This window comes from Mirounga leonina, unplaced genomic scaffold (genome assembly GCF_011800145.1).
Source record: "Mirounga leonina isolate KUSES-001 unplaced genomic scaffold, KU_Mleo_1.0 Mir_447, whole genome shotgun sequence".
Taxonomy (NCBI): Eukaryota; Metazoa; Chordata; class Mammalia; order Carnivora; family Phocidae; genus Mirounga; species Mirounga leonina.
The window spans coordinates 4,832,990-4,860,399 of NW_023270757.1; the positions used below are offsets into that span (position 1 = coordinate 4,832,990).

The window sequence follows — 27,410 nt, forward strand, 5'->3', positions numbered from 1 at the left end:
TGAAAGAAAAAGACAAGTTATAGCTCAAACTAACTGGAATAAATGGTATGCAAGTACATGTGTTTAACATGCAATCTACTTATGCAATAATCCCATATTTCCTCCAAAGCGTAAGTCAATAAATCTTTCCTGCTGCACTATAAATTCCAAGGTCATGGACAAAGATGTTTATTAGTATAATTACAAGGTAGAAATAATACCATTAAGCCTCCAGTTCCAGGTCTCATAAATTAATAGAAATAGAAGATTAAGAAAGTGTCAAGTGTGGTTTTAATTCTTAGACACTAAAAAAATTCCTAGTTTAGCTCTCTTCTCTGACATGATCTAACTTCTAGTTTCATTTTCATTTGGTCTTTGAAGTTGCTAACATTTTTTTAAAAGTACTTGCAAAGTACAATTTTGTGATCATAAAAATTAAGTTATGGCCTTAAGAAAAGAGGGGGAAAAGAGCCAAATTGAATGGCTGAAGGGAACTCATTTATAATATAACGAATCACTCAACTTTAAAGAAATTCCAACAGGATCTCCATGTTCAATTTCTAAATACTTAAAATTCTACACAATTCTTAAACAGTGTTTGAAATCGATCTCTACAGAATTGCAAATATGCACAATATTGACAATATCAATAGGTTCTTGATTACCCTCCAATATCCAGTGGCTTCACTTTCTACTCACCCACATAAGCAAAGAATCAGTATTTCAGAGAAAAAAAAGTTTTTGACATTATGATCAAAGACTTTGAGTGTATGGTTTCACGCGAGAAAAAGAATTGCATCAAATGAGAATCTCTAATTTTCAATATCTGCACTTCCTATTATTATGGACTTTATTATCATTAGAATCTATTGAAAAGACCAGGTAACTGTTCTGCAGTTTTATTTGTTTTGTTTGGGGGAAATCTTTTTTTTAATATACTTTCCTTCTAACAGGCAGCAAACAGTAGTACAGAGCGTAGAAAATAAATACCCCTGCTTTTTCTGTCACTGGAAGAATATATGAATTATAATATCATAGAGGTATGTTTATGTGCCCTCTGATTACAGCATATCTGGAACATTTAAGGCTGAAGTAAATCTCAACACATCATCTACGTCTGGTACCTTTCATGCCTTGTCAGAATTTTTCACCACCTGAGAAACAAGCAACAAAAACACTTTCTTGTAAGGATATTTAGTTTAAACTAGGTACTCACTTAATGCCTTAGTCACTTGTTAAATAAAAACAGCAGTCCAACAAGGAATTTTCTGGCTTCTACCAGGCATATCACTGCTTGGGGACCAAAGACCTATTCAAATCTCAGCAAGTCTATAGGAACAGCAGCTCCTCTACCAAAGAGAGTAGATTTTTGTTTAATAAACAAGCGATCTCCTCAGACAGCCCCAGTCTCAGTCAGTAGCAAGGTGCTTTTGATATTTGCTACCATTAGGACACATAGTTTTTACATACAGTTCTAACATAGCTCTTACACACAGTTTACACATAGTTTTAACATATCTAACATGAATCTCGTGCATAGCAAGTTTTGCAGAGTCTTTTCAGTAAGAGAGAAGACACAGTTAGCAGATTTATAGCAACTGAAGTTTTAGATGCTTTAGACCTTAAAATTAGTCACTAACATTCCTGGGCCCTGTGTATCCAATCTCGCATCTTCGCATCTTCCATCTCTCCCTTTCTTTCTTCTCATTCTCTCTCATCTTGATGCATGTTCAGAATCGTGGCTTTCCATTCAGACATAACTGGATGGTCCTAATTTCTTTAAACTTCCTCTGGGTTATCAAGTACCATCTTTTCGTTTTGCCCTTTGGTGCTTCCCCAAAGTCAAAATCTTTCTTCATCTACTACGTTCATTGCCCATCCACATACCAAATATAATAAAAGAGTAGGAATGTTAGAACCAACAGATCTATATACAGAGTCCTACTTTAATATTTATTAGCTGAGGAAACGGTCAAATGACTAATATTCCTGAGTCTTATTTTCCTAGTCTGGAAAAAAAGGAAATTATGCTGCCTAGATCATAGGTTGTTGAGAGGATTCAAGGTGGCAATATATTTCTGATACCCAGCAGAACCAGATACAGTAATCACTCAATAAACTGAATGCTTGCTATTCTTTGCTGTGTGAAATCTGACCTCTGGCTGCACCATTCTCCAAGAACAAGCAGGACTCAACACACCAACGGCCAGTGCCCAGCCTCTTCTGTATGCCAGGCAAGGAGGAGGCTCACTGGTCAACTAAAGGTACACACACCTTTGTGATTATTTTTGCAAATCAATGGAAGCTAATTTTTTGAGAGTTTTTTTCAATTTTACTGTTTTTTAATTCCAGTAATAGTTAACATACAGTGTTGTATTAGTTTGTACAATATAGTGATTCAACAGTTCTATACAAGACCCGGTGCTCATCATAAGTGCGCTCCTTAATCCCTATCACCTATTTCACCCATCCCCCTCACCCACCCCTCTGGTCACCATCCATTTGTTCTCTAGAGTTAAGAGGCTGTTTCTTGGGGGGCCTGGATGGCTCAGTTGGTTAAGCGACTGCCTTCGGCTCGGGTCATGATCCTGGAGTCCTGGGATCGAGTCCCATATCGGGCTCCCGCTCAGCAGGGAGCCTGCTTTGCCCTCTGATCCTCTCCCCCCTCATGCTGTTTCTCACTCTCTCTCTCTCAAATAAATAAAAAAATAAAATCTTAAAAAAAAAAAGTCTGTTTCTTGGTTTGTCTTTCTCTCTTCTTTTTCCCGCTTGCTCAGTTGTTTTGTTCCTTAAATCCCACATATGAGTGAAATCATATGGTATTTGTCTTTCTCTGACTTATTAAAAGCAGCTAATTTTCTAAAATTAGAAAATTTTCTGTTTTTTCTGTTTTTAGAAAGGAGTAAAATAATGCTACAGAGAAAAATAGTCTTAATGTAAAACTTAACAACTCTCTGACGACCTACAGTTTCTACAAATATCATTCAGACTTCTGCAGTGCCCTCTGTCCCTATAATGGCCCTCTCCATTCTGTACTACACGTCAGTGTACCCAGGTCTGTTCTCCCCCATGAACTTCAGTCTCCGTGGAAACAGGAACATTCACTCTCTGTTGAGCAAATATCTCCTTTGAAAACTATCTTCTCTTACGGAGTTTCTACATATAAATCTAAGCATGTGCAGAAATATCTTAAAGTGTTCAGCATAGACTCAGTTACTATGTAATATTTCTGGGCATTTGACATCATTAAACATACTTCCAATGAAATTCTTCACATAGGACTTTTCTAGATCCTGCTTTTCTCTACCTCCTCTTTTTCTTACTGTCTTCCAAATTTAGATCTTTCCTACATTTGCCCTCTCACATCTTCGAGGTATTTCATCTATTCCTTACATCTTTGACAACACTTTACTACTACAGACAACTAACCATTTCCTCACTCAAACGTATGATCCTCTCAAATTCAATAAAGCCAAAAATTGAGATCCTAATCTTTCTCATATTCCCCACCCTAATCTCTTTATGTTAGGAATACTATTAATCTTACACAGTAAAATATTAATTCATCTTTTATTCTTCTTTATTCCTATAGCCTTTACCTTTACCCTCTTATGAAGCCCTACTATTGAAGACTTCTAAAAAAGAAAGGTCCTCACCTCAGATTTTTTTTTAATGAGTTATAAGTAATAACAAGATTAATCCTTTTACCTCATTCTCACCTACTGGAAAGCAGGTCGGTATGGAGAATTCTCACATTAACTGCTCAGGCACAAAGAAAGGATAGCTTAGAAGCAGAGATGCTTATTCAGCTACAACAAACTAGAGGTCCAAGAATCACAAGATTTTTTTAACCCAAGTGGACTATTCAATCTAAAAGGAACAAAACTTAGGGCACTCTCACCCAATAATTTTAATGAGATTAAAGACACATATACACAAAATCAGGAATAAGAAGGAGCTGATAATATCAGATACATGTAAATTTTTTAATCATCATGAGGAACAATATGGCATAGTCTTAGGTGTGTATGAAGCACATTCTCAAATTTGAATGAAATGAAAGATTTTTATAAAAACATAGACAACCGATTCAAGGAGGCCCAAAGTCCAATTCAAGATGAATCCTTTCCCCTATCAAAACTCCATTTGAGGGAAAAGTATCAACAAACAACAACAAAAATAAAGGGAGAGGGATCATTAACAGAAGAAAGACTTCAAATGAAACACAGCAGAGGAGGCTCCAGCCTTCGGCCTCAAGGACATGTGGAAGCCTTGTACAGAGAAGAGGAGTGGTGCTCTACCACCTGGCAGATGCTTAAGACATGAAAACATAAGGCACAATATAGGGCAGCAGTAAGTTAAAGTGTGGAAGACAGAAATGCATGGGAGGGCTATACTCAGACCGACCAACCACACCCACATGCTCCTCCCCAATCATGCAGAACCCACTGTAAACAGACATTTGCTTGCAAGAGAAAAAGAAAAAAGAAAAAAAAAAAAAAAGACATTTATTCCATAAGACAAACTAAAGCCAAACAAGAATTGGGTGAGTTCTCTCGGAGAGAAAGAGGCAGCTGGGTTATGAGCATCAGTGCCACAGAACAAAGACCAGCATATTCATCTGGGGGTCACACAGCCCAATAGCCGGCTCACAGCCCTTTGCTCTAAAGGAAAGCAAACCAGTCACCAAGTCTTCCCTTTTTCTTCATTTTTAAATGTGAGTGACCAGACAAATCCTACCATAAATTTGAGGAAAGCCTTGGTTCCAGTCACTGGGCTACAGAACAAACCCCTCCAAAAGATGTGAAACCACCACTTATTAGGCTCGTGGGTTCTGGGGGTCGGGTAGTAAGACAGGGCATGGCAGGGACTGCAAGTCTCTGCTCCTTGATAACTGGAGCCTCAGCAGCAGGCCAGAGTGTGAAATCATCTGAAGGCTCACTCACACGTGTCTGGCAGTGGATGGATGCTGGCTTGTTGCGTTAGGCCTTCGCCGAGGCCGATAGCTGAAAACAGCCATACGTAGGTCACCACGTGGCCTGGGCCTCCAGAGAACGATGGCTGGATTCCCAACAGAGAACACTGACAGATACTCAAGAGAAGCCGAGAGTGGGGCGCCTGGGTGGCTCAGTCGTTAAGCGTCTGCCTTCGGCTCAGGTCATGATCCCAGGGTCTTGGGACCGAGCCCCGCATCGGGCTCCCTGCTCGGCGGGAAGCCTGCTTCTCCCTCTCCCACTCCCCCCGCCTGTGTTCCCTCTCTCGCTGTGTCTCTCTCTGTCAAGTAAATAAATAAAATCTTAAAAAAAAAAAAAAAAAAAAAAAAAAGAGAGAAGCCGAGAGGAAGAGAAGAGAATGAACAGGCAGAAGCCAGGTTGCCTCCTATGACCTAGTGCTAAAAGTCAGGCAGATCACTTCTTCCTTATCCTGTTCACAGGGGTAGTCACGAAGGCCCACCCAACTTCAAAGAGAGGGAAACAGACTCGACCTCTTAATACTGGGCTGGCAAAATTCTGGAAGCATTTGAGGGACCAGAAATATTACTGTGGCTATTTCTGTAAAATATAGTCTTTGACAAAACCCCCCCCAAACGAAAGAAAGGGGGCAACAGAAACAAACAGGAAAGATACATAAAGACCTCAGAAGAAAGAGAACTTAAATAATTGTTTATTGTCTATTAAACACACAATAAAAAAACTATAACTTAAGAAGGTACAAAAATGAATACCAATATGAAATATCTAAACAGAAAAATTAAACTTATCACTTGACCAGAATCAAAAACAAAAAGAAAATATAAGAGAAAATGTAAGAACCATAGAGGATCAAACCAGGATATTCGACTTCTGACAGGCTGATATGTGTTCCAGAAAGAGAGAAGGCATGGTGGGGGGAAGCAGGAGAAAATGAGGTTGAATTTTGAAGCATCTATCAAGTATTACTCCACAAAGTAAGAACGATAATCCTCCCGAGGCTTAGCATCTGCCTCATTTTGGTACTCTCCTGCCGCCAAGACTGAGCTGAACTTGAAGTAGGCTGAATTACACTCACATGAGGATAAGCTTTTGAGAGCTAAACAGCTGCAGATGAAGACATTTCTAGAATTATTCTGATTTCCATTTCTAGATATTTTAACCAATCTGCTTTTCTAAAAAATCCATCAGAGAAAATAAAATGCCCCAGATTCTAAAAGAAAATGCTATATTGGAAATAGGACGGGCTGTGAAGTTGGGCAGATCCTGAATTGAAATGCTGACTCCACAACCCACAAACACGTGATCCTGGGCAAATGTATTAATAACTGATCCTTAATTCATTATATATTTATATTTGTGTATTATTATACGTATCTTTCCAGGTAATGGTGAGGATTACAGAAGCGTATATACAATTTCTGGTCCACAGTGGTGATAGCGTTGGTATGATGTTCAAGGTCCTCAAGAGATTCCCCAGGTGTGACAGCCACATTCCCACTCTGCCTACATCATCAAAGGAACATTCTCTGAACTAATGCTAGGATGACTGATCTACCCATTGCCTGGTCTCACTTACTCCTTGTCTGTGTTTTCAGTTATCAATTATGTGCTTTGTATTTTTAAGGCAGGAGTCTGTAGCAAACAAAAACAAATCGATAGGTTCTATTTCTAATAGGGTGAACTGGAAAAGTACTGTCATCTGAGACTTAGCCATAGATGGAGGGAAAAGAAAAGCTGGGGTGATTCTCTTTATGTTCTGCCTGCATACCACGAGAGGGGATATGGGAGAGTTAGAGCAGAAGAAAAGTAAACTCCTTCCGTCTCTTTAATTATTATTACTTCCCTAAGCATAGTAAGTGGATTACTGCCATCCAAGTCTGAGAACCCAAGAGGAAAGGAAACATTTTAACAGCAGACTGGCCTTAAGTCTCATGCCGTGATACTGTGATCCATGTTGGAATTCAGGCAATGATTGGACCACCAGAGGCTGTCCGAGCAAATTAAGGGACCATTCTAAACAAAGTACAATGATGAGTCTAGAGATAAGACAAGAGTAAAGGATTAGTAAGAGAGCTACCAAATTGTACACAAATATTTGTTTCTTAAGAGCTTACAGTAGAGAAATCAGCCAGTTTCCTGTATGAACTTTGCTATGTTCAGCTATTTTAATAAAGATTTTTATTAATTGCAAAAAAAGAAAATCCTGTGAAATTCACAATTCTAATCTAGGTCTTAGCGAAAGCACAGGCTTTGTCAATCCAGACAAAAAGATCATGTAAATCCAAACACTTGCTACCACCTGGGGGCAGCATACCACTAACTGTTGGAAGTGACCTTAAGGGCAAGGAGCCAACAGAAGACTGAACAGGCAAATGACAAAGACCACACCCAAAACATGTCATAAAATAGGTTTTTAACAGTGTACATTCCAACATACATCCATATACTCAGATATACGTACACCTATAGTGTGTATACTCACATATACAATTAATATATCAGTAGAAATAATTATATATAAAATTCTTATATATAAATTGCATTATATATTGTATATAAACATATAAATGAAATCTATGTAATTTATTTATATAGAGTATATAATTATATGCATACGTATATACATAAAACTGTGTGTATATATCTGTATATATACATATGAATACGATTAAAACCAAAGTCAATGTCATTTTTTAATAAAATGGAAATTTTGGTAATAAACTGTACAATTCCTTTTTGTAAAGTTCAAAAGAGATTTTTCTCTACCGTGTAGCCTAATTCAGAGTATGATTAAGTGGCTTGATAGGGGAAAATCAGATTCATTGCTATTGAATTTTCTTTAAGCAGGCAATATATAATAGATAATAGAAATATGCATACTTTCAAGTCTAGAAGCAATAATATCTTCTAAAACTGATCCTAGGAATGACTTTGTTTAAAGGCAAATAATTTTTTATTCTGTCATGAAAATATTCTTATAATACACCAAAAAATATATATGGCGTTTATCAACTTTTAAAAAAAGGTGTGAAGTGGGGCACCTGGGTGGCTCAGTCAGTTAAGCGTCTGCCTTCAGCTCAGGTGACGATCTCAGGGTCCTGGGATCAAGCCCCTCGACCAGCTCCCTGCTCGGTGGGGACTCTGCTTCTCCCTCTCCCTCTGCCTCCTCCCCCCTGCTCATGCTCTGTCTCTCTCTCTTTCAAATAAATAAATAAAATCTTTAAAATTAAAAAGGTGTGAAGCATTTTATTTTTCTTAAATATAAAAATATGAAATTTTCCTCCTGTGATAAATTAACATTAAAAGTTTTCAACAATAACACTCTTTAAAGATCCTCTTTAAGGATCTAAAGAAAAACCTTTTAAGCAATATTAACAAACACATCTGGCTTGTATATAAAGCAGCCTCACGTCATATATATTGTCAAGTTTTTTCCAATTATTTTTGTTTCTTCATCTACACAATGTAAGGAATAATACTTATCTCTTAAAATGTCACAACTGTAAAATAAAATATTATGAAGTACCTTACCAATGCGTCTAACTAAAGTATATACTCAGAAGTGTTTGTTCTCCCTCTTTTCTAAAACTACACTACAGGGGCGCCTGGGTGGCTCCGTCAGCTCGGTGTCTGACTCTTGGTTTCTGCTCAGGTCATGACCTCAGGGTTGTGGGATGGAGCCCTGTGTCGGCCCGTGCTGAGTGTGGAGCCTGCTTAAGATCTTCTCTCTCCCTCTTGTTCTGTCCCTCCCCCTCCAAAAAATAAATAAATAAATAAATAATAAAACTACACTACAAATAACAAATTAACCTTACATAAAACTATTTGAACAAAAAAACACCTATGTAGGGGAAATTCATGTTCATTTTACGCTCAGTGCAAAACCAAAAACAAACAGGTTTACTTATCTGCCACACTGGCAAATGTTCTTGGCTTTGATTTGTGTTTTAACAGCAATACCTAATGATACCTAATGCTGGTGAGAATGGGGTCAAGCATGTGCTCTTTTTTTTTTTTAAAAGACTTATTTATTTATCTATTTGAGGGAGGGAAGGGGCACAGGGAGTAGGAGAGAGAGAATCTCAAGCAGACTCCATGCTGAGCTCAGAGCCCAACGCAGCGTTTGATCTCACGACCATGAGATCATGACCTCAGCCAAAATGAAGAGTCCCACACTCAACCAGCTGAGCCACCCAGCACCCCAAGCAGGTGCTCTTATATACCTTTTCAGATATATACACCAGATGTAAATACAGATCTGAAAAAATATTCATAGGCTTACACACACATACACACACACCCCAACTTGAAATATCTATAGCTTTGATCCAATAAATCCTGCTTCTTGAGCTCTATCCTGAGAATATAAGCAGCTATGTAGTTGAAGACTTAATTATAAGGTGCTCATCTTAATTTTAATAGTGAAAAATGGACACGCTCTGGATATCCAACAACAAGAAAATAGTTAAATATATTTAAGATGGAATAGTATATGGCTTATTAAGATAAGCTTCTTAAATAATTTTAACATTGATATTTATTGTCAATCCCATTCACCTGGTCGCTGAGAATCATCCTTGACTCATCTCTTTCACACTTCACATCTAACCCACCAGAAGTTCTGCACATTTTACCATCAAAACGCAAATATATCCAGAATCTCATCATTCTTTACGCCGAGCACCCTGTTCCAAGCCACCATTATCTCTGGTCTAGATCATACTGTTAACCTGTAACTGATGACTGTTTCTACTTTTGCATACCTACGGTCTAAATTCTAATAGATGCCAGAATGGTGTGAATGTAAATGTAAAAATAATGCCACTCTGCCTAAAAAACAGGATGCAAAACTTTATATAGCATACTTGCAGTTTTATTTGCCAAATATTAATAATAGTTACATATGTGTGATAAGGGGCTTGCATTCTTTTTGTTTTGTTTTGTTTTTTGTTTTATTTCTTTATTTGACAGAGAGAGACACAGCGAGAGAGGGAACACAAGCAGGGGGAGTGGGAGAGGGAGAAGCAGGCTTCCCACCAAGCAGGAGCCCGATGTGGGGCTCGATCCCAGGACCCCGGGATCATGACCTGAGCCGAAGGCAGACGCTTAACGACTGAGCCACCCAGGCGCCTCACACTTTTGTTTTTTCTATGTTTTTAAAGTTTTTCTTACTTTGATCATGTTTAATCAGAAAAACAAACTAGGTAATGTTTGTAAAAAACTTTATACAAAATTGAACTGTATGATTCAAAATACTTTCAGTAAATTTCAGTAATATTTAAAATATGATCTAACCAAAGGTTAGTACGCAATTAAGAAACATGGCATCTCTAATTCCAAATTGCCACTTCTCCATTTAAACATGGAGAAGGCATTTTAAAATTATATATGAGAGCATACATTTTTGAAAAAAGTAAATTATGTCGTAATAATTTTAAACAGAAAAGGAGTTTTATTTTATTTTATTATATATTTTTATGTTGTTCAGATTAACAAAATAGGAATAAGAACTTTTTATGGATCTTCTAGATTCTAGCTTGAATCTTCTCTGCTAAATTAATATTTTTAAAAAATGTTCTGAGAGCTATTGTTAATTCTTTTTTCTCTGACCTTGAAATATAATTGACTACCCTATAGGTCTCAACGGTATAAGTCATTAGGAAGATAAAAAATATATGGGATTAAAGTAAAAAATGATAAGACTTTTAAATTAAGTAATGATGTTAATAATCCCACTTTATGAAAGTGGGTTATGTGATAGATGTTAATTATTATAATCAGGGTTTATCGACTAAAAAATGTTTAAATTTTTAAGGTAAATGAATTTGAGGGCTCTTTTGTTTAAAAGTTAAACAGAAAAAAATATAGCTATTTATTCAAAATTATGTAAATAAGTAACTTCATTGCAATAAGTCACCTTCTGTACCCCCAGAGTATGTCAAATAGTTTTATGAATAGTATAAAACTTAGTACATTTTTAATGAAAAGAAGGTAAATATTCATAAAATGTGACCCTTTGCCACAACTGTTCCAGCTCCAAAATATCCCTGCAAATTATTCCATTTGAATTTTAAAGAACATACTCTTTCTTCTTGCTTCTTTCTAATCTAAGTGTACTTAAGTTTGAGAATGGAAAATAATAAAGCATAGAGTTAATTTTCTATTAAAACTGAGACATAAACAAGAAAAAACCAGAGTAGCTGCAAGAAGGTGAGGAATGATCCAGGGAGCTGGGAAGAGGCGTCTTTGAGACCCTGTGAGTCTGCTGCCACTTGATGGAGTGTAGACAAGATAGAAATAGGCAGGTGACATAAACGATGACAAAAAATCCAGGGCCCCTAGGTGGTACAGTCGGTTGAGCGACCGACTCCTGGTTTCAGCTCAGGTCGTGATCTCAGGGTCAGGCTCCGAGCTCAGCGAGGAGTCTGCTAAAGTTTCTCTCTCCCTCTCCCTCCACCCCTCCCGGTGCTCACTCGGGCTCTCAATCTCTCTAAAATAAATAAATAAATCTTTTTAAAAAATGATGATGGAGGGGCGCCTGGGTGGCTCAGTCGGTTAAGCGACTGCCTTCGGCTCAGGTCATGATCCTGGAGTCCCGGGATCGAGTCCCGCATCGGGCTCCCTGCTCGGCAGGGAGCCTGCTTCTCCCTCTGACCCTCCTCCCCCTCATGCTCTCGGTCTCTCATTCTCTCTGTCTCAAATAAATAAATAAAATCTTTAAAAAAAATGATGATGATGGAAAAGGGCACTTGAATAAGAGCTGGATCCAAATTAGACAAAGGAACTATTTGGGAGACTTGCTGTGAATAAATCCTTATTTTTTCCTAAGCCATTTTCTCTCAACCAATGTCTGCAAAATCCCCAAACTGTGACAATTCAGAGAATTTAAGATTTTATAATAGTTTCAGAAGCTCTCATCCATTGTCATATCAAAAATCTCACTAAGCATTAAGATAAAAGTATTCTTTTTTAAATTCAATATATTCTCCACAAAGCCAAGTACTGTACTCTCCACACAGCAATGGCTCAAAGATGTATATTAATTAGATGAACAGAATTTATTTTTTAAGAAAGATAAATCAGGAGATGATTTTTTAACTTAACAGAAAGATTATTGGCTTTATTAAATGATCTTATAAACATAAAAATATGTTTAAATTTTCTATAAATAATAAATAATCTATTTCTGATATAATTGAAAGTTATCAGAATTTAATAGATACCTAACTTTTCTCAGGAAAAAAATGAGGGACAACTATAGCTATACCTTTATTCTAATCCTAATGATTTGGTCATTCTTAATGTCAAACTTACCAGGGAGAGAGCAAAAGTAAAAAAAAAAAAAATCTCTTCATATTAGCAATGTCATTTCAGGATAGTTATTCAGTTTCTCCTTACTCTAATCTATAATATTTTTTTAAAATGCCACAGATCTAATGCCATCAGCAGATGAATAACTAAATAAACCATGATATTTACAGTATGGAATGCTGTGCATTGATTAAAATGGGGGGATAGATAGTTCATTTAAGATTTGTTGTTTAAGGCTCAGAGAGTATAAGGCTATTTTAGTCCAGACTTGTGGTTTCTTAGGCAACACAATTGCCTCAAGAAGTTGGCAGGTTTTTAATCTGTTTGCTTTCAGTCAGTGCCATTTACCAATAAATACTCCAAGATTCTTTCTTGGAGGTACCCTCCCTCCTGGTTTGCCTGTTTCCATATACCCAAAAGTGCATGCAGGCACTGACCTTAGTGGTGGTGACCTTGCAGCCAGCTAGATAACAGGTTAGAATAAGAGAACTATACCTCTAATCTGTTCTAAGCCAGTGCCTCATACTGTAGCTTTTTTTTTCAAGTTTTACTTGAAACTTCCCTATGAAACTCCACAAGAGTGGGCGCCTGAGTGGCTCAGTCAGTTAAGCGTCTGCCTTCAGTTCAAATCATGATCCCAGGGTCCTGGGATCAAGTTGCGCATCGGGCTCTCCACTCAGCGGGGAGTCTGCTTCTCCCTGTACTCCTCCCCCCCGCTCATGATCTCTCTCTCACTCTCTCTCTCAAATAAATAAAATCTTTAAAAAAAAAAAATTGCTTCAAAGGTTCAGTAGCACTAAAGATATTATAGACCAACAATGTAAAATATCTGAGGTACGGAATGGGAAAGTGGGGAAAAAATAATAAAAATCTTTGACTTGTTCCACTTTTTTCCATATGATATTTTCCATATCCATTTGTCTATAGCTCCCAATCATACAGAGGTATGCTAGATCTATACAGTTCCTGCCTTCAAAGCATGTTCCCTTCACTGACTTGAGATCTTAGAGAATTTTATAACTATTAAACTAGTTCCATTAATTCAAGATCAACAACAGAAAGACCATCTTTCCTATGCCCACAGATTTTAAGATTTTCTCTTTGTCTCTGCTATTCTATAGTTTCGTTACTATGTTTCTAGGTGCTTATTCATTTTTTTTTCATCTTGCTCACAGTTCAGTGAGTTCCTTTAATTTGAGAAGTTGCAAGTATTTCTTTAAATCTATAAAACTTCTTAGTCATTCTTGCTCAAAATATTGCTTTTCCTTGATTCTACTTCTAAAAGTTTATTAAATATTTTTCAGTCAATTTTATTCTACTTTCATTCATTTATTAAATATATCTCATTCTCAGGATGCCTGGGTGACTCGGTTAAGCATCTGCCTTTGGCTCAGGTCATGATCCCAGAGTCCTGGGATCGAGTCCCACATCGGGTTTCTTGCTCAGCATGGAGCCTGATTCTCCCTCTGCTTGCCACTCCCCCTGCTTGTTCTCTCTCTTTCTTTCTGACAAATAAATAAATAAAATCTTTTATATATATATGTATATACATATATATATATATATAATTCTCTTTTTCTTTGGTATTAACTTCCTATTCTCCACCACTTTGTCTCTGCAGAGCATTCTGGGTGATTTCCTCACTATCTTCCAGTTCACTAACATCTTTTTAATGTCTACCCAATGTTCAAACCATTCACTGCATTTTTTATTTCAATGGCATCTTTATTTCATGTCTTATAATTTCTATTCTACCTTATTTCTTCTAACATTTAAAAACCCTTATTTTAAAGTATGTTTTAAAGTACCTTTGGACCTTAAAAGTCAGAGAGGGAGCATTTGCTTTCTCTGCCTATTTTCAAGCTGACACACCAGTCCTCTCTTGCCTTCAGACTTGGACTCAGACCGGAACTAACATGATTGGCTGTCCTGCTTCTCAGGCCATACGGAAGGTCATTTCTCAGCAGAGCAGCCCTTGGACTTGAAGGTAGCGTAAACCAAGGCCTTATTCTTATGTGTGGCGCAAGCCTGGGCTTCGTTTCTTTTGTGACTTTTTTCCTACCCAATATCCAAAGTAGATATCAAATTCCCCTGTAGCAGGTAGGCAGGAATGTCTCCGCCCCACTTCCTAGAGGGGCAGCCCTTGTGGACTTCCAGCTTCACCCAGGTAGCTCTTTCCTAGTCTAATCCTAGGGAAGCCTGGATTTCCCTAACATTAGGATTACCAACTTTAGCCCCCAGCTAGGTGTGCACACCACAGTGACCTCTTTGGACTTCACCTGACTCACCATTTGGTTCTGGATATCCTCTCTTTTTCTAGTATCTAAGTATTTTGCTCACTTTGTTTTAAGCTCAGCTATATACTGCACAATTCGTTTGTGATATTTTATCTAGTTTCCACTCCATGTGTTTGGGGTAAAAAGGGGAGTCCTTCCACATGAGCAAAATTTTGATACCAAGAAAATGACAAGGACAGTATGACAGAGATAAATTACAAAACAATCATGATTAAGAACATCGATTTTAAAGTCGTAAGTGAAAAATTAACAAACTGAGTGCAGAAATGTATTTTTAAAAATCATCACAACTATACGGGGTTGATTTCAGGTATGCAAGGCTGGCTTAACATTAGAATACTGAATAATATAATGTGGGGGCCAGCAACTTTAGATACGAAATAGTTTAGGCTTTCTGTGTCACGTGAAGTTCCTGTCTCATGTTCTTCTTTGGGCTGTTTCTTTGCTTGTTTTTTATGATCCTTTTAAACATTAAAAAACATTTTTCGTTCACAGGCCATACAAACCCAGTCTGTGGGCCATAGTTTGCCAATCCCTGATACAATGCAACATGCCAACAGAATAAGAGAGAAGAATCATATAATTATCTCCATAGATACATAAAAATGTATCTGATCATATCCAACATTCATTCATTTTTTATTTATGCATAATCTAGGAAGAAAACTCCTTTAACCCAGTGAGGATTTACCAACTAAAAACTTGTAGCAAACTTCCTTCTTAATGGAGAAATGTGAAAAAGATTCTCTTCAAGGTTAGGAGAAAGTGAAGGATGCTTGCTACCTCTACTTCTACTCAGCATTGAATCCCAGACAGTGCAGCAAGGAAGGGGAAAAAAAAAAAAAAAAAAGATTAAGGTTTGGAAAGGAAAAATAAACTGTCACTATAGAACAAATAATGTAATGTTCTGTGCAGAAAACCCTAGAAAGTACAGATCAAGTATCACTCAAACTGACAAGAGAGTTTAGCAATGTGGCTGAATATAAGATTAACATACCTGTCCATGTGCCAGTTTCTTTGCTGAATTTCATCTGGTGGGGGGCTCCTGAAAGAACTAAATTAGGCAGGCTTTCTTTTAGAGAAAATTTTACATTAGCTTCTGCCCAGACACTACTGACCTGAGATTATCACATTCAGGTTATTTAGGCAGTTCCTTAGTGCGGGAGACTCAGGCTCAAGGCCTGATCTACTGGTGGAGCCCAAAGCTTTGTCTCCTACTTCCAACATTGGCTTTGATACTTGCCTGCAGGGTAAGCCCCACATCTTTTCACAGTGCTAACTCTGATTCCACTTATTGGGGTTTGTTGGTGTTTGAATACTTTTGTCCTTGGAGATCCCTTTACTCTTTGATGCTCTACTGTAATACAGGAGTATCTTAGTCAAAATCTAACTGTAACATAAAGGAAGGCCTTTCTGAACATCACATCCAAAGTATGATTTATAAAAAACTATTACATATAGAAATATGACTAAAAACAAAACCCCAAAATGTTAATTGGTTGTTTTCAGATGATAAGTTATAAGTAACTTGTTTTCTCTTCTGTATTTCCCATATCTTGTACCCATGATCTTATTTTGTTTTTAAAAAGAAGAAGACCCTTTATTTTTTTTAAAGATTTTATTTATTTATTAAAAAGAAGACAAGCAGGGGGAACGGCAGGCAGAGGGAGAAGTAGACTCTCCACTGAGCAAGGAGCCCGATGCAGAACTCGATCCCAGGACCCTGGGATCAGGACCTGAGCCGAAGGCAGAGGCTTAACTGACTGAGCCACCCAGGCGTCCCAAGACACTTTATTTTTTAAAAGAAGTTATGCACAGGACAAATAAAAAACTATTTATTTAAGTATCACTGAAAAACACAAAAGAATATTTATCAAGTATATACTTGTTTTTCAACCAGTATCTTAATTAATTCTCATAAAAACTCTGTAACGTAAGTATCATTATCCCTAATTTTGCAGAAGATGAAACTGAGGCTGAGAAAGGTTAAGTTATTTGCCCAGGTGACAGAATGGGGATTTGAATTTGGAAATACTTGTTCCAAGGCCAGTGTTCTTTCTGCTGAACCGTGCTGCCTCCCACAAGAGAGCATTTTCACGTCACCACCTGCTAGTTCTAATTAAGAGATAGTAATTAAACAATCCTCTACTCCTGACAACAATATTTAAGCTACTGGCATTTTCAAGAAATTAATATGAACAGCTTTTCATCTGCCGGAAGGTACTACACCTAAACACAAACGCCAAGCTATTACAGAAAGAAAAGACTCCAAGAGGACACAGTTATATGCTTTGTCAAAGCCTAGTTAATTGCATTATCTATTAATGGGACATGAAGCATAAAAATGTTGAGCAATATATTTCTAAAAATGTTCGACTTGTCTAGTAATCCAAGAAATACAAATCAGAGAGACAAGGCCACATTGATCAAATTGGCAAAATTTTTTAAGTAGTAACAGCCAGGTTAGGTAAAAAGTGAAACTGCCATACATTTTAGGAGAGACGTTAACTGATAAAAATTTGCTGTAGGCCAATTTATAATATTTACACTTTTCTCATGTGGCCTTTCAGCTAGTAATTCCTCATCTAGGAAGTTATGCTAAGAAAATAATCACAGATATGTATATAAAGATTTAGCCACAGGGTTGCGCATCTTAGAATTACATGGAAGGAAGGAAGGAAGGAAGGAAGGAAGGAAGGAAACAAGCTGAAATGAAACTAAACCTACAATAAGAAACTAGGTTAATAAACTATGCATATTCAAAATAATTCCATCAGCCATTAAAAATGATGACACTGCTCTCTTTATTAGCATGGAAAGAAATTGTTGACATGATGTTTTTAAAAAGTAAATAAAAAATTATATATAACAGTATGATTGTATTTTTATTAACTTATATTTGGTTATATTTCTATTATTTACAAAATGTAAGGTCTGAAATAATATACCACAAAATTTTGACTGTGGATATATCTGATGATATGATTTGGGATTCTTTTGATTTTTCTTTTTCTTCATCTATATTTTCTTATTTTTACATAATGAATATTTATTACTTGTGTTAAAAAAGGAGAAAAAACATTGATATCACAGAATCGTATCAGTTAGTAAGAATGTCTACAACTATTATTAATATATATTAAGTAATATGTTATAAAATAGTTTGTATGTTCTCATTTATGTAAGAAAACCTATATATATTAAGTTGAACCATATAAAATTGCTGGCATTTGTCTGATTTTGACTTTTAAAAACAGCAATTTCAAATGGTTCGACTTAACACACATAATAGGAAAAATATACCCCAAAATATTAATAGTATCCTAGGAGTCCTAGGAGGTTTTTTTTTCTTTAAGGTCATCTGTATTTCCTTCTTTAAATTCATCTGTATTTTCTTCTTTTAAATTTCACTAGTTTCTAATTTTTTCTACAATACTAAATCCCAGTTTCTATATTTATAGGCCAAAGACCCCAAGCAAGTCAACTGAACTCTCTCAGTTTCATCAAAAAACAATGGGGGGAGGGGAGGGCACCTGGGTGGCTCAGTCAGTTAAGCATCTGCCTTTGGCTCAGGTCATGATCCCAGGGTCCTGGGATCGAGCCCCACATCGAGCTCCCTGCTCAGTGGGGAGCCTGCTTCTCCCTCTCCCTCTGCCACTCCCCCTGCTTGTGTTTTCTCTCTGTGTCAAATAAATAAATAAAATCTTTTTTAAAAAAAATCAGAATACACCAAAAACAAAAATGAATTCAAAATGGATTCAAGACCTAAAAGTGACACTTGAAACCATACAAATCCTGGAGGAGAACACAGGCAGTAACCTCTTTAACGTTAGCCATCACAACTTCTTTCTAGATACGTCTCCTGAGGCAAGGGAAACAAAAGCAAAAATAAACTATCTGGACTTCAGGATAAAATGCTTCTGCACAGCGAAGGAAACAATCAACAAAACTACAAGGCAACCTACAGAAGAAGGTATTTGCAAATGACATATCCAATAGAGGGTTAATATCCAAAATAGATAAAGAATTTATAAAGCTCAACACCCAAAAAATGAATGATCCAATTAAAAAGTGGACAGAAGACATGAATACACATTTTTCCAAAGAAGACATACAGTATAATTCTATTAAACTTTATAGTCAACATTTTCCAAATATACCATAGTCCTAAATCCATTAATGAAATTTTCTAAATGGCAACTATTTTATTGTAACTTCTCTTTTCCCTTCTAAGTAGCTTTGCCACAAATATATGACAGGGAGAACAACTCTTTCTAACCAAACCTTCCTCCTCCCCAGGCACACACTTATATAAGAATCAGACAGACCCAGACCCAGAACTTTACACAATCCAGAAGATACGTAGAGTTTCAATGTCCAGAGGGCATAAAACAAGTAAAAGAAAACAACTAAAGAGAAGAAGAAACAAGGAAGGTAAATGAAAAAAAAAACTTGAAATAATAGTAATTACTGGAAATACCCCTACTTTGTTTTCAACTATCCAAGTAAAACCTACTTGACATTTTTGATACATGTGAATGCACGCTTGGAATTGAGGTCCCAGAACCAAGTTCATTCCATCCTTATACACTTTTACAGGATAAAATTTCAGATCTTGGGGTCTATTCCCTAGCAGGAGCTATAAATGATTCCCTCGAAGATCCACACCTACAGGAAATAAACCACTACCGCAAGAGACACTTTCCTACCTTAACAGCTTCTCCTAGAGTTTGGTTTTTGTCAGCTTCCTCACTGGAATGCAGTTCAAGTCTATAATTCAACTCCTGCAATTGCTGTGCCTGCTCGTTCAGCAGCATCTGAGCCTGTTGTTCCCGAAGTAATGCATTATTCAGTTCTTCACATGCACTTTCAAACTTCTCGTGGGTGATCAGTTTCTGAAAAAAGGATTAAAAAATTCAGTTATAAGCTAGCTGCGTCGTTTTATCACTTAATCTTCAGAACTAGATTTGCTATCATAGAGTGTAACAGACACATTTCTAAGTGTCTGATACATGACAAAGTACAACTTGCTTTTCTTAATCTCATAAATCAAGACCAAAAAACATCATTCTGGTTTTTAAAGTAGAACAGCTATATTCCCGAAGTGATTATTTTTAGTCAAATAAAATCTTAGGAAACTTATTTCAAGTTCAAATAAATCCATATTGCTCAGATTACATTTTCATACATGAGCACTTTTTATAAAGAATAGGATTGCAGGAACTAAAGCCTTTAACGAGATTCGATGCTTTTAAACACAGACCCGAAAGTCTGTGTTTGGCATGCGTTACTATTCACGTCTCCCTGGTCAAACATCCCCTCCTTCAAGAATCCTTACCAGACCATCCCTTCCCAACTCCTTCGACTACTCACACTACCATACCATATTCCTTTGTTTTCTTTATAGTCATTATCATTATCTAAATTCACTTCGTGTAATTATTCACTTTTTTACTGCCTGTCTGCACCCTGCCACCAACCATAGATCTAAGGATGGGAGCTCCACTGGGCAGATCTCATTCCACTTGCCCACTCAACACACAGAAGAGTACCTGGTACTCAGTAGCGCTCAGCAGGTATTTGTTGAATGAAAGAATATTCCTATATAAACATCTACAAATAAAAGTGTGCACCAGGGTATACAGCAGAGTTTTTACGATATCATGACTGCTTTAGAGAATGGAGCACTACATCTGTCTAGACAGTTCTAGCCAGGGGCCATCCCTTAAAAGGTGGGGAATCCAGGGCAGGACACACATGTATTATCTCCTTTTCAAAACAATTAAGCAAATGAAAATAAATTAGCAAACAACAAGAGACATCTTGATCTTGAAGTACAAAGAATGGGAACGGTTCACAAAAGGGAAGTAACTTGAGAAATATATATGGAAAACTAAAAAGCACTGTACAAGTCACTTAACCATGCTGTATATATTAAATACATATGTCTATTTAAGACTGATAACTTTCCCATTGTTGAAAAGATTTTGAGGTGAATATAATTAACCACAAATATAAAGCAAATTGATTTAAAATTTTTTTTAATTTAGGGTGGGGGGAGGGGAAGAGTAGACTAAAAAGCCTATTGATTCGAGGCATCTGGAATACATAAACTAGTGCAGTTGAATGTGGACTTTATCTCTGAGTTTTCTGCCACATGAGACAAATGTGCTTAGTTGTAGTTTCCTCGTGGGCCAACAACAGCAAACACACATCTCATGCAGAGAAAAATTTTTTTACTAGAACTAAGTTTGAGGATAAGTTTATTACATGGGTCTTTCTGTATCATAATATAGTTTTAACTCAGTTTTACTTTGGCGCCAGGTACCTTGCCTGTTGCCTCCCAGAAGCAACTGTCTTGTACTATTATTTTACTTTTCGAAGGTGTAATATAATGCATTCCTCAACACTGATTAAATTTTAAAGTATGGCATAAACAACAGCAACACTCCAGCATAAAAATAGATGGGGAAGGATTTACCCAAGTTGACACAAGGTAAAGGGAATGATCACAAGCTCACAGGAAAGTTGCCTCGTTTCCTGAGAGTCATCTAGGATAGGTGTATCTGATGTATCACTGATATTTTTACAGTGTTTAGATTTGGAGGAACACTTATCTTGTACTCCCTCCTAACAGCTGCCTTACTCTCCACATTGTCCCATTACCACTAAACCCTCCACTTCGAGAACATCAACTTTAACGGCCTCCTCTGGGCACTCCCATTCATTTCAACCTCTTACCATCCCTCTATTCCCTGACACCATAGCACTCCTTTCGGTCTTATGAACAGATACTTTTGTACTTCTACCTTTTGTTTGTTATGTTGTTTTCAAGTATCACTCCTCGCGATCAGACCATCTGTCACTTGACCTCTATAAATCAAGATCCCCATCATTTCCCAGGACTTCTTTCCACTCCTCCAAAATTTCTCCTTCACCTTAAACTTAGCTAATTTTAGCCTCTCTCTTGTCCATCTATCCCTCCCAGAGACTGACTCAATGCTGTTCACTCTTCAGAAAGTAAACAGAATCAAACAAGTATAGCAAAAGAGAATAAGAAAGAGATGGAAAAGCAGCTGTAAGGACCAATAAAGAAAAAAAAAATCATGGGAGATGGCTGTTATAGAACAGCGGTCAGTAGATGAACACAGTACTCAGAAGCAATAAAAATACCGAATAGCGGGACGCCTGGGTGGCTCAGCCGGTTAAGCATCTGCCTTCAGCTCAGGTCATGATCCCAAGACCGTGGGATCGAGTCCCACATAGGGCTCCTGGTTCAGCAGGGAGCCTGCTTCTCCCTCTGCCTGCCACTCCCGCTGCTTGTGCTCCTTCTCTCTCTCTGACAAATAAATAAAATCTTAAAAAAAAAATACTAAATAGCTTTCGCAGGCAGGATATTTCCCTTTATGTTACATTTTTAGACCAACTATAAAGAAGCTAGTTTATTTTCCTCCTATGTGCTTTGCCTGAAATCAGTGAAAGATGATGATTGCAAGCACACTCCATTTTTTTAGAGGAAAGTAGCATCATTTTTCCATCTGTTCTGTTTTTAATAAAACAATCCTTTATTAACACAGCTAGATATAGACATTAACCACTGTACTGAAGTGGTTAAAAGCATGAGTTTTGGAACCAGACTACTCAGGTCCAAATCTTTTTTTTTTTTTTTAATTTTTTTAAATTTATTTATCTGAGAGAGAGAATGGGAGACAGAGAGCATGAGAGGGGGAGGATCAGAGGGAGAAGCAGACTCCCCGCCGAGCAGGGAGCCCGATGTGGGACTCGATCCCGGGACTCCAGGATCATGACCTGAGCCAAAGGCAGTTGCTTAACCAACTGAGCCACCCAGGTGCCCCTACTCAGGTCCAAATCTTGTCAGTTCTACTTACTAACTAACTTTGTGACTCTGGGCAGTTATTTAGCTGCTCTGTGTCCCATGTTCCTCTTCTGTAAAATAAAGATAATAATAATTTTGAACAATTACTGATATGAGAGGACTAAATAAATCAATTCCTTGAAGTGTTCAGGGTCGGTGCCTGATACATGGTCAATATGGTCATTAAATATTAGAAATCATCACTTTATAACGTTATATCTTCCAATTGTATGTCAAAGTATAAAAAGTACATATCTCATTCCTTCAATTATTACTTCAATTAACCCCATTTTTACTTCTACACATTAGTGAAAGTAATTCACACTAAACATTTCCTGGAACATATTCTTAACTTTTGCTGCAAGCCAGTTATTCAACCACAGTTCTTACAAGAGGATTCTGTCACCTTCCAGCAACTTTTCTTCAAACTCTAACCTTCTCTCTGGATTCTAGAAACTGAGTCCTGACTACTTCCAAACTAATCAAAGATAAGATGTTAACGTGTTTTCCTAATAGTTATGGACTAGGAAATCCTACTGTAGGAATACCTAGAATTCCTCATACATATTCCAGAAAGCAACATATCTAATCTTTCAATTTTCAGGAAAGTCACTATCATCTACACCTTAAAAAAAAAAAGTTGGCTATATTCTAAATCTCAAATTATAACAAGAGCTGTTTCTTTCCATTTTGGCAGACCACCTCAACATCCCAGATTTAGTTAGCATACACAATTAAAAGCAAATCAAAAGGAGGCAGAGACACACTCAAAAGGAACTGGCTTTTAAAAGTATAAACAGCTTTTTATGATTTAAGATTAATGGCAAAAGAAAATTGGAAAAAAAATGAAACATCTATTAACAGGAAAATAGTCAAATAAATTCTGATATATCCATATGATAGAACAGTATTCATTTATCTAAGATGGAATTAATAATAAGTGACACAAGAAAATGCTTCTAGTACTATAAATAAATATTAATATTTCTATTTTTTTTGCAAACTGTATATGCAAAATCATTCTAAACTACAACTGTGCATAAGAGCATGCATCTGCATGTGTACACACAAAAAAATGCAGGGAACAAAACTCATCCATAATTCAATATTAATTGGTTATGGGTGGTAAGATTAGAGTGATTTAAATTTCTTCTTCACACTTTTCTGTATTTTTATTCACGACTATCATGTATTCCTTTTATAATAAAAAAATTTGAGGCAGCTCTATAATTTTACCTTCTCAGAACAAAAAACTAAGAAAATGAGGGAAAAACTCGTGTCTTTAGACATTCACTGATAAGAGAACTATTACTTATCCCCAATCAGAAGGGTAATTCACAATTACTTGACCTGACTAATTTATAAGAACTTTTGGCCCTTTCAAGGCATAGCTACTTGAAATAATAATTAACATTAGCAATTTACGTTATCATAGGATTAGTAACTAAACTGCTATCTGCCACTCTCTTTCCACAAATGTTAAAATTGCAGATTCCAAATTAGCCATTTAAACTGAAGTTGAGGGACACCTGGGTGGCTCAGTCGGTTAAGCGTCTGCCTTCAGCTCAGGTCATGATCCCGGGGTCCTGGGATCGAGTCCCGCATCGGGCTCCCTGCTCCGCGGGGAGCCTGCTTCTCCCTCTGCCTCTGCCTCTCTCTCTCTCTCTCTGTCATGAATAAATAAATAAAATCTTTAAAAAAATAAAATAAATAAATAAATAAACTGAAGTTGAACTTGCAACACTTCGGTTTCCCAAAGAAGGGGGTACTAAAAGTAGCTTGTTGCTAGATTTAGGAAACAAATTTTGTATTTAAATTTATATTAGTTGTCATCAGTTGGATACAATTCTGAAGTTTCAGGGTAACTCCATATTCCTATATCCACACTGAGAACTGCAGTGCTACTAACTAACCCGGGTGGCAAATAGAATATGTGGAAAATCTCCATTTTATTGTGCTTCATATATTTACACATTCTGATCTTGATTTAATGTTATTTGGTATCCAGGCTTTCTTTTCTCAGCTATCTTCTGTTTCTTAAATAATACATGAGCTCGATGGAAGTTAAATTGAACATTTCTTTGGAAAAGCAATTTGATTTCAAATGAAATAATCTAGTTTACTCAAAATATTCAATATAAAGGAAAAGAGAGGACATCCCACCTCCCATTCCAAACATCAGGTTCTTCAATTGAGAGAAGTGTTTTATTATTTTTTAGTATACATTTGGGGGTTTGTTTGCTAAAGCAGTTAATCTATCCTAACTATAACTTCCTCTTTTTCTACACTTTCAGCCAGAGTATACATTTTAACAGGGCTATGAGTTCTGCTGACAGAGAATCAGTATTACTTTAAGCATCTGGTATAACTCCTGGTTTTTTGATATATAATTGAGATAGAACATCGTTTAAGTTGAGGGGGAACAACCTGTTGATTTGATACACCTATATATAAATCACAATATGATTACCACCATTACATTAGCTAAAACCTCTAACATGTGACATAATTATCATTCCTTCTTGTGGTGAGAACATTTAAGATCTAGTCTCTCAGCAACTTTGACATATATAATGCAGTACTGTTGGGGAATTTTAGAAGAGAAGTTTTCTGAAGAAAAAGAAATCCTATTAATGGGACTCTGAATTATTTGAAAAAAACAAACAACCAAAAGTTAAAACAAATATAGAGCTATATAGAGATATATAGATCATATATGTGTGTATATATGTGTATGTATATATGTGTATATATATGTTTGTGTGTGTGTGTGTGTATATAGAGAGAGAGGAGAGTTCCCCAAAGCCACAGTATTGTAAATCACACATACTTACAGACTGCTTAAATTCATTTAATTGCATTTGGAGACCCTGGGCTTTGTCAAGTTCCTTTTTCATTTCATTCACATTTCGTTTGAATTCTGTGACCTCCAAGCGCAGTGAGCGGCGTTCCACTTCTGCTGCGTGCAGTCTTTGTGTAAATCCAAATATTTGCTTCTGTAACGATGCTGTGCTTTTCTATTGTTAATCAAGAGCAATTTTACAAGCAGTAACTACAGGTTTACTAATAAATCAATAGCAACAGCCATTTTACCAACTTAAATGTATCTTGGATTATACAGAGAACAATACTAGCTGTAACTGACACTTAGAGGTGAAAGCTTTACTTTTTATGTGACCAATAATTTGGTTGATATGAAATGAACAACCAACGAAAATAAATAATCTAATGGCTAGAAAAGGGAGTTGACATTTGTTTATGTCTCTTAGCATTCTGTTGCAGTCTACTTACAGAAATAGTAAAATCACAACTCATGCCAGAACTTTTGTATTTGGATATTTTAGACACTTACTCGGAAGTACTATTACGTACTGCATTAAAGAGTACATGAAACCTAAAGGAAATCTAAATACATTCATGCACAACTAATTTAAACTACAAATAAGTGTGATTCAGAGTTAAATTTACAATCCTAAAGTCACTATTTAATGAAATTGCATACATACCAAAATGGGCACATGGCCATGTAGACCATACTTCAGGGCCAGCGTATTTACTTTATGAAGTCCACGAGCCAACCTCTGAACCAGAGAATCTTTTTCTATGTATGTAATACTCCTGCTACTATGCAAAGGTATACTCTCCATGGCCAGACTAACTTTATCCATGAGTTTTGCAAAAGAATTCTTGGCTGCACCTATGAGTAAATGTCCACAAATTCTGGAATTTGGATCTTCGGGGCGGGGGGGAAAAGAAAAAAGAGGCAGAAAAGATGTGAACTGTCTCTTGCTCATTTCACAACTCTGCCAATCGCAACACAATTAAAATATTTTCTCAGTTATTTAATTCCCATTCACCTGTAATGATTCATTCAGAAGTCCCCTCCCACATTAATTTTCACTATGAAAAAAAGGAATGCAGAAAATAGCTCACCTACTAAACAACATATCTAAAGAAAATCTGCATGTATGTACATTATATCATTTACACTGAACACTATGACACTAAAAATTCATCATCACTCTTTTCTTTGCTTTAAAACCTAACATAAATTCATTTTCCATTTACAACTACTGAAGCTTGTTACCTTAATGTCATACTATTTATATTCTCAGACAAGAAAATATAATTTGCCTTAGTCCAAGGCAATTAAAATTTTACAACGACAATTACTTATTTCCCCACAGGATTTTGGTAATCATCCCTCTCACATAATGGACTTAAGGTCCCAGCATATCCAACATGGCCTGCTTGCTGCTAGATGCATCAGGTCTGTAATTAATAATTGTGTTTAGTGTTGATAAATAAAATTGTCAGTGCACTTTCTACTAATTGGTATTCCAGATAATGGTTAATAGGTTTATTTATGCCTTAATAAAAGTCATGTAATTTAGTTTTCCCTCTGCTAGGCAGGTCTTAATCTGTCATTACATGTTTTATGATACTATCTGTGTAAAATGACAAGCATGGAGAGATTATTTAAATTCAGTAGTATACCATTCTACATTTCAGGAGCCTCTGCTGTTGGAATTAACTTAAATTTTGTCTTTACATCATAAACACAAAAAGGATATTTGGCCAGTTTTATCCAATAGAAAAATGTTTTATAATTCTAAGAATACATACGGTTCAACAGTAAAGAACAACATTGGCTGGGAAGGTGATCAAACAGTGGTTTTCTAAGTCAGAAAGAACAATCTCACAGAAGCCCTGTGTTCAAAAATGTGAGGCTTCTTTTATTTCTTTATTCCTCAGTGGATAAAAGGAAAGATAAATTTTTAAATTTATGCAGCAGTCAGGGGGCACCTGGGTGGTTCAGTCGGTTAAGCATCAGACTCTTGATTTTGGCTTAGGTCATGATCTCAGGGTCATGGGATTGAGCCTTGCATTGGCCTCAGCGCTCAGCAGGGAGTCTGCTGGAGATTCTCTTTCTCCCTCTCCCTCTGCCCCTCCCTCTGCTAGCATGCTCTCTCT

The 27,410-nt window shown here is 36.6% G+C and overlaps 1 protein-coding gene across 1 annotated transcript in view; it reads right to left on the reverse strand.

Annotated features, from left to right (window-relative positions):
- Nucleotides 1-27,410, reverse strand: part of CCDC171 (coiled-coil domain containing 171) — a 304,487-nt gene that overhangs the window by 107,322 nt on the left and 169,755 nt on the right. Inside the window, exons 20-22 of the mRNA XM_034987955.1 lie at nucleotides 25,943-26,169; nucleotides 25,271-25,453; nucleotides 19,270-19,455 (exon numbers count right to left, since the gene is read on the reverse strand). Of these exons, the coding sequence (XP_034843846.1) occupies nucleotides 19,270-19,455; nucleotides 25,271-25,453; nucleotides 25,943-26,169 (596 nt within the window). The remainder of the gene's footprint in view (nucleotides 1-19,269; nucleotides 19,456-25,270; nucleotides 25,454-25,942; nucleotides 26,170-27,410) is intronic.